This window comes from Danio rerio, chromosome 10 (assembly GCF_052040795.2).
Source record: "Danio rerio strain M-AB ecotype USA chromosome 10, GRCz13ab, whole genome shotgun sequence".
NCBI classification, from domain to species: domain Eukaryota; kingdom Metazoa; phylum Chordata; class Actinopteri; order Cypriniformes; family Danionidae; genus Danio; species Danio rerio.
The window spans coordinates 8,544,133-8,557,876 of NC_141030.1; the positions used below are offsets into that span (position 1 = coordinate 8,544,133).

A 13,744-nucleotide genomic window follows, 5' to 3' on the forward strand; every position below is an offset into this window, starting at 1 on the left:
ACAGAAAGTGCATTGGGTTGCAAAAAGAAAACACAGCTGCTATCACGTTTACCCCATCACGCTTTCTCTATGGAGGAGATTAGCTTGTTATTTGTGCAAAAAATGTTGTTGATGCCTTGGAAAATTCTCCCTTGGTGTTAAAAGGCCTTCAAGCTGGTCTTGATTAACTACACAATGCTAATCTGCCTGAGCGGTGTTTAAGCGCAGTAATAGCCTGTGAGAGCGTGACCTGGACGAGTGTGTGTTTAATTGGGATGGTTTCTCAACAGGTGGAGCATGTGTTGCCGCTGCTCAAGAGAGGAATAGGCATTCATCATGGTGGCCTCTTGCCCATCCTGAAGGAGACCATTGAGATCCTCTTTTCTGAGGGGCTGCTGAAGGTGAGAGACCTTTAGCTGCCCACGTTAGTCTTCATAGAATTGAAGTCTAACTTGTTCAAACTCCGTTTATTGTCTTTATTATAGGGAAAATAATTTTAAAAAGGTGTCCAATTATTCTGTTTTACAAAGTCTTGATTTTGTTTGGAGGCATACTAGAATATGCTCTCTTTCTTGGTGGTTCAAAAAACACATTCATTTTTCAAATATTATCTTTTCTCCTCAGTCTGGCCCTAACAGCTCGATTAATTCAGGGTTTTGATGAAGACCCGCCTTCTGAAAATAAATAAGCTGGTATTGGTTAGCTTTCCCAGTGTATTTTGGTTATTACTCTTGTTTTGCTTTTTCCAACCCTCAACCATTTGAATTTCCGTAGGCTCAATGTGGACCACTTGGTGATATAATTAAATGTGCTTCCCAGATTGCATGCTTGTACATTGTTCTATGCCATTTTGTAGTATAAATAATGTATTCCCATTTAAATATTTTGTTTTATTATAAAATATTATATGCACTTTAAATACCTGTATGATGCATTTGTTCAATCATTAAAAGTAAGTGTGGAAAGTTGGACACTTCCCTCACTCAATGGCCGCAGGTTTGCTCACGTAGCGCAAAGGGCGGAGCTATAGGTCAATACTGGATGTTTTCATGGGGATTGCGGATATACTCATGGCAGTACTATGGTACTATTTGGTAATTAGGTCATTTTTTTTCACTAATAAATGCCAAAACTTTGAAAAAAAGCTAAAACTTTATCTGGGAAAACAGTTTAAATCTTTGGTTACTAAAAAATGTTAGTCTTATTTATAACGACACTAGATTCATATACTATGATGTTGATTAAGTATATATAGTGTGCAATTTGGCATGCCATGTAAATCCCATCAAGTAAGCTTGTAGTCCGAATGTTTAGATTCCATAATTTGCATACCTTTTAACTTTTTTTATCATTTCAAACAGATGCAAAACAAACAGCAAAAATCAGTCAAGGCAGTCAAAATGTGGAAAAAATATTAAAAAGCCTTTATTAACATGGCTAATTCTAAAAAACAAAAAAAAAGTGTTTCGGCAAAGAATTGCCTCAATCACTGTAACAGTGGTCAGGTGCGTCTGGAGTTTCTTTTATATGCTACACTCTCATGACTCATTACTATATCTAAACCAGTGGTGGGCAAACTTTTCAGACGCGGGGGCAACATCATGTTTTGTAAACCAAGTCAAGGGCCACATGTCAAATCCTTAAAAAAAAAAAAAAAAAACTTTTTAGAATTTATAGAGGCAGTATGCATGGAAGATGTAATATCAGACAGAAACAGGTCCCATTAACACAAAAGAGATTTTTTTTTAAATAGTTATTATTGAGTCAATTTTAAAAGTATTTAACATCACTTATCAATCATCATAAAACAATAAAATAATCTCTTATAAAATATAATAATAATAATATTAATGTAATCATTTTTACAGTGGAGAATAGAAAAAGATTTTGTTTGATAGAAATAAATCTCATTCAAACATTAAAAATAAGCAATTATTACATAATTCAAGTCAAATTCACAACAATCTCATTTGAGCTTGTATTAATATGCTCATATTAATCTTTATAAAACTATTAGATAAAACAGAAAAATCTTAGTCTTTGTTATTCCAAGTCATGTTATTATGAGTGTGTTAATGTGAACAATGAGCCTGAAAATAAAGTTATATTAATATAAACAGCAAAACTCTCGCAAAATACCTAGCTGATTCAGTCGTTGCCTAATGACATTAAAATGACATTGTAGTCTTTAAAAATAGCAATACTTTCTAGGCATATAAGACCTACCGCTTTTTGTACTATACTGGTGAAGAAGTATCTTGTTGTCCATTCTTCCTTAAACACACGACATTCAGAGTAAATTTTTTTTTGCCTGACTTATTTTCAGCCATTAACAGTAAAGTGCATTTTAATATTCGAGAGTGTGTTCTAATTCTACTGGTTGCGCTTACTGTACTGCGTGCAATACTGTCATCAAATGGCATTCACTTGTATTGCATCATTAATTTACTAATTCTGAAATCAAACCGTTACTCACAAGCAGCATTTTAAAAACTCCCTCGCGGGCTGGACGAAACTGTTTAGCGGGCCGTATATGGCCCGCAGGCCGTAGTTTGCCCACTTCTGATCTAAACGATACTAAAATAGAATAAACAATCATCATTAATTCAGCATTGATAGAGGGGAAAAAACAATTAATTAATAAATCAGTAGTTCAGAAGTGGAGTATTTAAATTGTCATTCACGTTGCTTTGTTACATTAGTCCTTCCTTTTCTTGTTAATGCAGTCTTTTACCTTTGCCTTTTGTCAGATTTGTAAATAATTGTTTACTTCAATGCTTGGTTGTTTGTTATTATGCAACTCAAATCTCATCCAAGGGTATTTTTTGCTTTCATAACTTGAATTGTAGTGATCTATCTTCTCTAAATGATTGTCTAATCTATCATCTTCATCACACAATCAATCCTCTAACACTCGCAAGGCATGTTTTTTTTTGTTTTTTTTCCACACATTTTAATTAGTGATGTCACTTTTTGTTGATTTTTACTAGCAACTCGCTGTAATCTTTTTCAAAATGTTGATATCTCATTTACGTCTGTGATTAATGGTATCCTCTCTCTGCCTGTCTCTAGGCCTTATTCGCTACAGAAACATTTGCCATGGGGATCAACATGCCTGCGCGAACCGTTCTCTTCACCAGTGCTCGAAAATTCGACGGCAAAGACTTCCGCTGGGTAAATCACAAGCATCATCCTCCTCACAATCACAAATCACTTTTCCAAATGCATTTCTCCATCCTCCATCGCGCAGAGAGGACACGAGGTCGAGCAACAGCACCGTCCAAACTGCCACGTATTGTTTTGCGTGAGTGTGAAGCAATGACTCAAGCTGTTGTCAATAAAAGAGGCTCTTGGCTTTCGCTTCAGCATAGAGCGATGGGAGCTGCCATCGAAAACGTTTTGTGAGGAACATCTGGTATCCATGAGTCTGCCAGAATATGCGCACTCAAGGTTTTGGCTAAGCGATCGCAGCCATCGAGCTCCTCTCTGGGACTTTTAGCAGTTAATAGAATATTAAACGTATCTAGGGTCGATGGTGGGCTGCTGCAGGATAGAGTAGGAACGTTAGAAGTGGTTATCGGGCAAAAACAATATTTGCAGTGCTGATGGGCTGATATGTTGCATTGTTTGTGGCTGCTGCCAGATTGTGAGTAATCGGAGCCGCTCCAGTAAGAAGTGTTCAGATGGAAAACCTTATCATTTGGGCAATTTCAGATGTTTCCTCTAAGCCAGATCTGTGTTGTGGTGGTGTTTACCATTGCTGTGAATGTCAACAGAATTCATTGGTTGCTTATCAGTGGAAAACATGAAGATCAATGAAAAGAGATATAGGGCAAAGGTTTAAAAAATTTGGGGTTTACTTGACCCAATTCCAATTCTACCTTTTACCCCTACCCCTCATATTGAATGTTCACGTTAAAAGGTAGGGGTGTCCCAATTATTTTAGGCTTGAAGCTATAGGGTTAAAGAGAAGGCCTAGATAGCCCATGAACCTGAGATTTTCCAGGACCACTCTTGAAACCAAGGGGTGTTTTACCGATGTCATGTTTTACCGTCATGCTTTTTAAAAAAGTAAAAAAAAAAATAAAATGTACTTTTTTTTAAAAAAATCTATAATAATAACTCCTGTATAGTGGTTCCACAACATACTTTCAGATCTGTCACTCTGACACTGGAATACCCTGTCAGAAAAGTCTAGTGGCTGGGAATGAGCTATTTACATTGTCTGGTTGGTATAATGTTAATGTTGTTTTTGTGTTTAAAAAAAACAGAAGTGGTATTGGGTCTAAGATGAAAATGTAAATGCTTGAATACAAAAAAAATCAGTTTCAGAAAAAGATGTTTTTAATACATATTAGTAAAAATATTAATCCACTATTTTATTTCCCCCTCTAAAAAATTGCAATGTTTTGCTCTCCCAACCTTCAACCATTTTGAATTTCCAAAGGCTAGATTTGGGCCACTATGTGATATCATTAAAGGTACTTCCAAAATTGCGTACTTATGCACTGTTCTGTTTTGTAGTATGAATAGTGTAAAAAGTGCATTCACACTGCAATGTTTTTATTTAAAAAAAAAAAATAATAATTAAATTATTTACCCGGATCATGCACTTATTCAACCGTTAAAAAGTAGTGAATGCATCAATACAAATAGTTTTAGTTTCAGGAAAAGAGATTTTCACATGGATGGATGGACAGATGTTTTTAATATAAATTAGTGAAGATAATAGTCAACTATTTTATTTCCCCACAAAAAATGTAAGAAGAGATAATTTTTTTAATAATTTTGGTATGGACACTGAAATAATGTTTATCTGCTTTTACATTATAAATAAATTGCATTTTAAAATGCATAAAATATATTTTTTCAAATTGAGAGGAAGAAATATTTAAAAAAAGTTGTTTTTTATAAAAATATTTTATTTTTATCTTCAGAGGTAAATTTACTAGTATTTTGAACATTACGCTGCTTTATACATCCTTGGATCCAAAATGACCTGGATGTGTTTTCTCTTAAAAAAAATAAATAAAATAATATATATATATATATATATATATATATATATATATATATATATATATATATATATATATATATATATACACACACACACACACACACACACACACACACACACACACACACACACACACACACACACACATACATACATACATACATACATACATATTTATATATATACATACATACATATTTATAAATATATATTTATATAATTTAAAAAAAATCTTTTCCATGTCAAAATATTGCAAGTTCTAAAATAAGTTTTTAGCAGGGTTTTTTTCTATTAAATTGCCAATCTTGTGTAGTTGCCAACTGCAGTGATTGTTATAAATCCATTGTTTTTCCACCCCCCACATTAGATCTCCTCTGGAGAGTATATCCAGATGTCAGGACGTGCCGGCAGAAGAGGAATGGACGAAAGGGGAATCGTCATATTCATGGTTGATGAGAAGATGAGCCCTGCAGTCGGCAAACAATTACTGAAGGTAACACACTTAAAATGCTTGTCAATATTAATATGTTTTGGATAAATTGCTCTCTTTTTCAGCTCTCTTCCCGATTTGTTTGGGTATTTGTTCAGGTGCCAGCCAACATACTGACGCACAAACCCTCTGATCCTAAAACCCTTTATCCCCCTTTAAGCCTTGGCACCCACAGTTTGATTAATACACTCTTTAACATGAAGTCCATAAGCTCTCCTGGTCCTTCAGGAATGCCTGCCAGAATTGGTCTCTCCAGGCTCCTGCTCAACCCCCCCAACCCCCGGCCCGCCCCAGTGAGGCTTGCATTGCCACATCCCATCCCTGCTTGGGGTCCATTATAGTCTTGCTCAATGCATTTGCCTGCATCCATTATGGCTCTTCTGTAAAGCTTCCAGAAGAATACTGGGAAAGCGATGTCAATGACTCTACTGGCACGCTAGTAGTGGCTTCTCATTTTTCTCCTCTGGGTCTGAGTTGCAAAATCGGTTGATTAACATGGGGGTAGTCATGGGGCTTTCTCACGGTTTGTGTGGTCAGTAGTTTTTTTGTTTTGTTATAAAAAGACTCCTCTCAAAGATGAGAATTTGCTGTATATTTACTCACTCTCAGGTCATCGAAGATGCGTTTTTTTCTTCAGCGGAGCATTAAAGAGTTTTATTACTGAAATAATTTTTATTGGTGATTTGTAAAATGCAAGTTAATGGTTGAGTCAAAAACCCACACAGGCAAAACAATTAAAGTGAAAATTAAGTCGTTTAATTACTTTCATTTCATTCCAAACCTGTTAGAACACAAAGGAAGATATTTCTTTGTGATGTTATTTGTAACATAATCTTAGGGCTCTATTTTGACGGTCCATGCGCAAAACGCATTGCGCAAATGCTTGCAGGGTGTGTCAGGACGCGTTTTTGCTAATTTAAGGAGGGAAAATCTGCGTTGCGCTTCGGCGCATGGTCTAAAAGGGTTGAGTTTATTTTCTTAATGAGTTATAGGTGTGTTTTGAGAATAAACCAATTAGAATCTCATCTCCCATTCCCTTTAAGAGTCAGCTGCGTCGCGCCAAGAGCGCATTCGCTATTTACAGGACGCAAAGAAAGTCTAAGTGGAAAAAATTAGCATTTCACTAGCAAACAGTTAACAGTTTTTTAACAGAAAACTGTTAAACAGAGCATCTACTGCATGAGAATGAGAGATAATAGATCACTTTCACTTTCGCTCTTGGATAGGGAAACCTTTACGCACAGACATCAATTAGTCTATAAATAAATACTTTTGTTCGTTAAGCGCAAATATTTGTTTCAAAACTATTTCTAAATTCAGTTCTAATTTCCAGCAAACGAATAAATGAATAGTGTTTTAGTTATATCCTAAAACACATGCTTTGCCCCATATGGTCTAAAACCTGACAGGTGGGCAAATCTAAGCTTGTTTTTAATAAAACAAATATACATATGGATATAATAAATAATACTGCTAATAATAATAACATTATACAAAAGCAAATTGTTATGAATGAACTGAAAAAGCCTCCCGAGATGAAGAAGACATAAAAGCAGTGGTTTTTCATATTTATGTAGGCTAGAAAATAATATGTTTTGTAATATTTTAATCCTTTATATTTATATTCTATATCTATTCTTATAATATCCTATATATATCCTTAATATTTAATTTTTTTCATATGTAAAGATGTTTGCCTATTGCTCTCTTGTGTGTATTAAGCAGTGCGTAAGCGAGGCGCAACTCTGCGCCGGAGTTTAGACCGGGTTTGTTTTGGTCTAATGAAAAATCTATTATAGTTTCTCAAAATAGCAACGCGCCAGCGGTCCGCCTCAGAACTCCTTCCTTTTTAGACCAGAACACCTATGGGCGCACATATTAGCGCTAATGCATTTGCTATTTAAACAGCGTAGCGCAACGCCTCAAAACGACTCTTGCGCCAAGCTGAAACTACCAAAAGACTACTGCGTCATGCCTTGCGCCACACTGCGACGGGTGTATGATAGGGCCCCTAGTTTGTTTTTCGAAGATGAACGAAGGTCTTACTGGTTGTATATGACATAAGGGTGAGTAATTATTAATAAAATATTCATTTTTGGATGAACCTACCGTTTAATGGCTCTTGATGATACACTGAGGTCTTATGAATTGAAATGATCAGTCTGTGAAGGAAAGTACATTATTTATAACATTAGGTTCTTGATAGTCTAAAGTTGGTATAAACTCACATGAGCTGACTCTGTTATTAGAAGACATGGATATTAATATTTTTTAGCATATTTGTGCTTTTCTGACTTTAGAAATGCTGATAGACTTGCATTTTATGAATCATAAAAGCCCACAGTTTCAGCTAAAATCTTTTTTTTATGTTCTGCTAAAGCAAAGACATCACTTACATTTTTGATGGTCTGAAGGTGCATAAAGTAACCGCAAATGTTCATTTTTTGATTGAATTATCTCTTGAATGTGTTCTGTGTGAATGGCTGTGACTGTTAAACTGTAAACTGATCTGACCTCATGTCTTTCTCTCATCCAGTGAGCGACACTGCATTATGTTGGGTTGATTTCATATTTATGATTAATTCAGGAGCCTCTTTTCTTTTTTGTAGGGTTCGGCAGATCCTCTGAACAGTGCGTTTCACCTGACCTACAACATGGTGCTCAATCTGCTGCGTGTGGAGGAGATCAACCCAGAGTACATGCTGGAGAAATCCTTTTACCAGTTCCAGCACTACAGAGCCGTGCCTGGCGTTGTGGATAGTAAGAACTGTTATTAGTTGCATACTTATAAAATGCATACTTTTAGTGGGAAATTGTAGCTGTGCTGATTTCTGTTTATAGATATGACAAATCATGCAGGTACTGGGCTACACCGATCAACTTGAAATATCTGAAATAATGACAATATAAACATTTAATATAGGCTCACTGTAATGATTCATAAGACATATTTATAATTAAAGAAGAATTCGTTGAAAGTCCTGTTATTATTTACTCGTTCTCCATTGTTTTTTCAATCCTATATGAGCTTTTTTCTTCTGTTAAGCACACACATATATATTTTGAAGAGTTTAGGAAACAAATAGCCATTGACTTCCATAGTATTCTCTTTCCTAGCATTGACATTAATGGCTACAGGTTTCCAACTTAAAAAAAAAATCTTTAGCGTTAAACAGAATATACATAAATGTAATTAAGTCTGAATGTTTAGTTTTTGTTTGAACTGTGCCTTTAAATTTGTATTAGCTTGTTCATTAGAAGTATTACTTAAGTCATTGGTTTTTCACAGCCTTTAAAAACAGTTGGATGTTGTTTTTCTTGCTTTTGTTTTATTTTGTAATTCTGTGATTCTAATAGGGATGAAAAAGCTGGAGGAGGAATATAACGCCATACGAATCCCCAAGGAGGAGAGCGTGGTGACCTACTACAAGATTCGCCAACAGCTGGCCAAATTGGGCAAAGAAATCGAGGAGTTTATTCACAAACCCAGATACTGCCTGCCCTTCTTACAGCCAGGCAGACTGGTCAAGGTAAAGTTCCACTAAATATCATCTTAATCAAGCCAGCAAATTGTTGTGGAGATTATGGATATTCCAAATAAACATTTTTTTTTTCTTTTCTTCTATATTAAGGTAAAAAAAGAAGATCTGGATTTTGGTTGGGGTGTAGTCGTCAATTTCCAAAAGAAGTCAAATGTCAAGGTACTGCCAAAAGCTCCCTTTTGCTTGAAATGAAAAATATATAATAAAAGACTTTGAGGAATCAAATTTAAAATCTCATAAAAAAAATGGCTACACCATATTTTAAATTATATTTTACATTATTAACAAACTTTAGCTCAAACTTTTAGTTCAACAAACTAATTATTAACTGTTTATTAATAAGTAGTTAGGTAGTAGTTGGGTTTATGTATTGGGTACCATTAGGGATGTAAAATAAGATCCTACATTATAAGTGCTAATAAACAGTTAATTTCTATAATAATAAACAGGTTATAAGCCAGTAGTAAATGCTTTGAATTGTTATTTTACCAAAACAATTGAAGTCTGTTTACTTGGTGGCCATGCTTTTGACTCATGTTGCATTCAAAATAACTGACTTTGAATTTAGAGTTCATGCCTATTAGAAATGTGTGTTTTGCATAGTATGAATTTGAGCATAATGAATGAAATTCTGATGTACTATATTTCTGCCATGTTGTCATCACACAGCGAAAAAGCATCAGTTGCATTGTTTCTCTTCCGGTAATAAATTTACATTCATAGGCTGAGGCCTTATTGGGTAGTAAAGTGTCTATTAAAAGAAATCACAATCTTGCTTTAAAGTGATATTTTACTCAAAAATGAATAATTTATTTTCCCCTCATAAGAAAGAAACCTAATTTGAACAAGTGAAGGGTGAATGAATTGACAATTTAAATATTTTGGGTCATCTACTGCTTTAAGTAGTAGGTTTTCTAGGTATTTTGTGTCTACTGTCTTCCAGAAAGTTTTCTATGTCCGGCTGTTTGAACTCTTGAATCAAATTTTAACATGGCATGTTTTTGTTCACAATGTCACGTTAAGAATCAAGATTGTAATTGCTATATTCTGATTGTGATGCAGAAGGAAGTGTAACGTTTGCTCTTTGTGTTGCTGTAGGCTGGCGGTGACCTTGACCCACTGTTTGTGGTGGAAGTTCTGGTTCACTGCAGTAAAGACAGCGTGAAGAACGCCGCCACGGAGTCAGCCAGACCCGCTGGCCCTGCAGAGAAGGGAGAGATGCAGGTGAGAGAACGACATGGGGAGTTTGATGGAGAACAGGCCTCTGAAACTCCACACCAGATTAGATTTTATGCAAAAACATTACTCGCCTCAGGCATGTGCAGGAAACCACCAAACTAGACTGAGATCAGAGGCCAGGACTATAAAACATGCTGTCTGAACTTGCATGAAAACCACCAAGAGTACTTTACAGTGCAGTAAAATCTTAATATAGATGCATATTTTTCTTCCATTATAAAGCATGTTTTTATTTACATCTTTACCGTGATTTACAGGGGATACCCTGTAAAGTGTCATCTAGATTATATACAAAAAATATCTTAAAGAATCATTTGTTGACAAACAGAAAACTTTAATTGTGGTTTTTAAATCTTTTTACTTTGCCATCTTCCTAAAATATTCTATGTTTCATCTTTTAGTCAATTATGAATCATTTGATATATATCATCATATATATGATCATTTGAAAATATAATAATTTTGAATGATTACATAAGTTTTATCAAATTAAATAAGAACAGGCCAAGATAAGTGTCATTCAGGTATGCGTTTTCCAAATAACGGCATAACACGCGGTTGGATTATAATAGTACAATGCTTAGTTTGGGAAATGGACGATGTAGTGACCAGTTTCCCAAGTCAATAGCTGCTTTGTGCATAGCTGATCCATTGTTGAACTGTTAGTAAAAACGTAAAACATTCGCAATGGTACTTTTAGACGGGGTGGACTAACAACTTCAGGGGGAAAAAAACACAGACTTTTTTGTGCAAATGATATTGTTTTACACGAATGCATTGAAGAAAATGCATTTATTAGTTTTGGTAAAAACATGCACTCATTTTTCTTATTAATTAATTAATGTAAACGACATGTATAGGACCAAATGTATGTTTTCTTTACAAGTATTATTAAGAATATTCCATATAAAATTTCTAAGCTAACACATTCTAATCTTATAAATAAATCATATAAATCGTTCACTGCATTAAAATATAAATTTAATGTAGGCTATTTATTAAGAAATGAAAAAAATCCTACTTAATAATAATAATTATCATTATCATTATTATTATTATTATTCTTAAGTGGGATATTGTTTATTTATTATTATTTTTATACATAACAGGGAATAGAACACAACTAGGAACTGGTTCTAACTGCAGCTCTAGAGGTGTAGTTGCAAGTGTACAAGTTTGTGATGCAGTTTGCGAATTCTCATTGGAACAATGGATTTGGAAAACGGCAAATCAACGAACTACGTTTGTAACGATGGAACTTGCGACCTTGGTTAGCTAACGATGGTTTTCAGAAACACACCCCAGAAAGTATAATGATTAAAACTCATCAAAGCTAGGAACTGGTTTGGTTTAAGATTAGTGGCATGTAATTATTCATAATTTAGTGCAGGGGTCACCAATCTCGGTCCTGGAGGGCCGGTGTCCCTGCAGGGTTTAGCTCCAACTTGCCTCAACACACCCTCCTGGATGTTTCAATTATACCTAATAAGACCTTGATTAGCTGGTTCAGGTGTGTTTGATTAGGGTAGGACACCAGCTCTCCAGGAACAAGTTTGGTGAGCCCTGATTTAGTATATTTACTACATGATTCAAATATATGGCATATGCAAATATATGTAGAAACACTGAGTAATATAGTGTTTCCAGCATTTCTGTGTAGCTTTGTATTTATTATTAAGTATTTATTTATTATTGTATTTATCTTCGTTAGGTAAAAAAGCTATTCAGTTCCAATATTTGTTAGGGATGTAACGGTATTCTAAATATCGTCATACCGCAATATTAATTTTTTTCGATATTACCGAAGTCGCATGACTCGGTAAAACTATAGGTCTTCTGAGAAAATTTGCTTAGGCGAATGAAGCGAACGGGAGGTAGCGAAAACAACAATACCCATCAGCCCATGCTTGACCATCATCCCTTGCGGTCTGTTGTCGCTACAGATCCAGTAATGCGGAAATGGAGTGTGCTGCTAGAAGCGGGGATGAAAAGAGCTGGAAAACTCTAAGGCCCCGTTTACACTAATGCGTTTTAGTTTGAAAACGCATAAGATTTGCTACGGTTACGCCAACCGTCCACACTACGCCGGAGTTCTCGAGCGCTGAAAACGGAGCGTTTCGAAATGTGTGGATAATGTCTGTGTGGATAATGGAAAACGGAGACATCTGAAAACGGAGGCGGGGCTGCAGACGTTCGCCTCTCTGATTGGGGCTTTTCCTGAATATTAAGTAGCCTAACACGCACAGTTCAGTCCTGCATTCTCTCCTTGTAAGTTCAGACTTCGCAAGTTTGATCAAGGCTGCAGTCTCTTCTTCTCAGTTTGATATGGAAAAGCAGACTATACCGAGGACACGGGTAAATCTTCAAAGGGAACAGTGTACTTTATAACTTCATTCACATCACCCTGGCTTCGTTGTTTCACTTTATCAACAATAAAATGTAAACATGATTTAAGGAACTGCCTATTTTCATTTTAATATTAGCAACTTAACAGACAGCAGAAATGTTGAGGCGTCGTGCTGCATATGAGCGTCATCTTCACTGTGTGGATATTTATAACAAAACGGAGCCGATAACAACTGCCTCCTTTCAATTTCAGTGAAAATACGAAACACACCCTCTCTTTTGCTGAGTATCAGTTTTAATAATCGATAATGGCCATTTTAAAAGTATAAAATACAATAAGTTTATACATTATAGGAAATAAAGGCAAGCGATCAGTCAATATACAGAATGTACGTGGTTACATTAATCATTAACTTATCTTTGCGCTCAGCCAAAACACGTTACCTGAGAACAAGTAATAGATTCCAATGACCAAAGTCAGGGAATATGTCGTTAGATAAAGACAACAAGATAAATGAAATATCCCGTTTAATAAATATAGTGAGATTAGATCCAGCGGGAGATGCTTGATGAGAAGTCCGACTAGCAGAGCTCTCATCTGTGTAGATGGGCTGAGTGTGATTAAATGTTGAATGTGATGAGTTTTCAACAATACTAAATTGAAACTTTATTGTTTTTACATGGTTTAATAATTTTTTGTTATTAAAATTGAAGTTCCTGTTTCAAAGCTTACAGATAGATGGCTAATTTGTATGTCATTGACACTTTTGGCACTTTTTTGGAGTATTTTCATAAGTTTTGTTTTTTCCTGTAAATGATCCAATAAATACCGTACCGTGACATTCATACCGAGGTATTACCGTACCGTGAAATTCTGATACCGTTACATCCCTAATATTTGTATTTATATTTGTTATACATTTACCTATATACTATAACTTGTATTTAAAGGGCATAATTTTATTGAAAATAATTTATTCATAGTGCTCAAATACATATTTAGTTGTAAGTTGTTGCTGCCTTTATTGCACTGTTTAAAATTATATTACAAGATGCAAAAGTGAAAGCAAGAAAAACGGAGCAGCAATAATTATTTGACCAGAGTGATTATTATGCTGCATGAGCATT

The 13,744-nt window shown here is 35.1% G+C and overlaps 2 protein-coding genes across 4 annotated transcripts in view; one reads left to right on the forward strand and one right to left on the reverse strand.

Moving 5' to 3' along the window:
- The window catches only part of LOC147841961 (uncharacterized), a 280,011-nt gene that overhangs the window by 100,795 nt on the left and 165,472 nt on the right, over window positions 1–13,744 (reverse strand). The window lies entirely within an intron of this gene.
- mtrex (Mtr4 exosome RNA helicase) overlaps window positions 1–13,744 on the forward strand; it is a 68,374-nt gene that overhangs the window by 31,377 nt on the left and 23,253 nt on the right. For both annotated transcript variants that reach the window (XR_015500297.1, NM_214768.1), the window contains 7 exon segments: window positions 270–380; window positions 3,052–3,153; window positions 5,367–5,492; window positions 8,099–8,249; window positions 8,847–9,019; window positions 9,122–9,190; window positions 10,130–10,255. Coding sequence is in view for 1 of the 2 variants with exons in the window: in NM_214768.1 (NP_999933.1) it covers window positions 270–380; window positions 3,052–3,153; window positions 5,367–5,492; window positions 8,099–8,249; window positions 8,847–9,019; window positions 9,122–9,190; window positions 10,130–10,255 (858 nt within the window). In the remaining variant the exon portion in view is untranslated.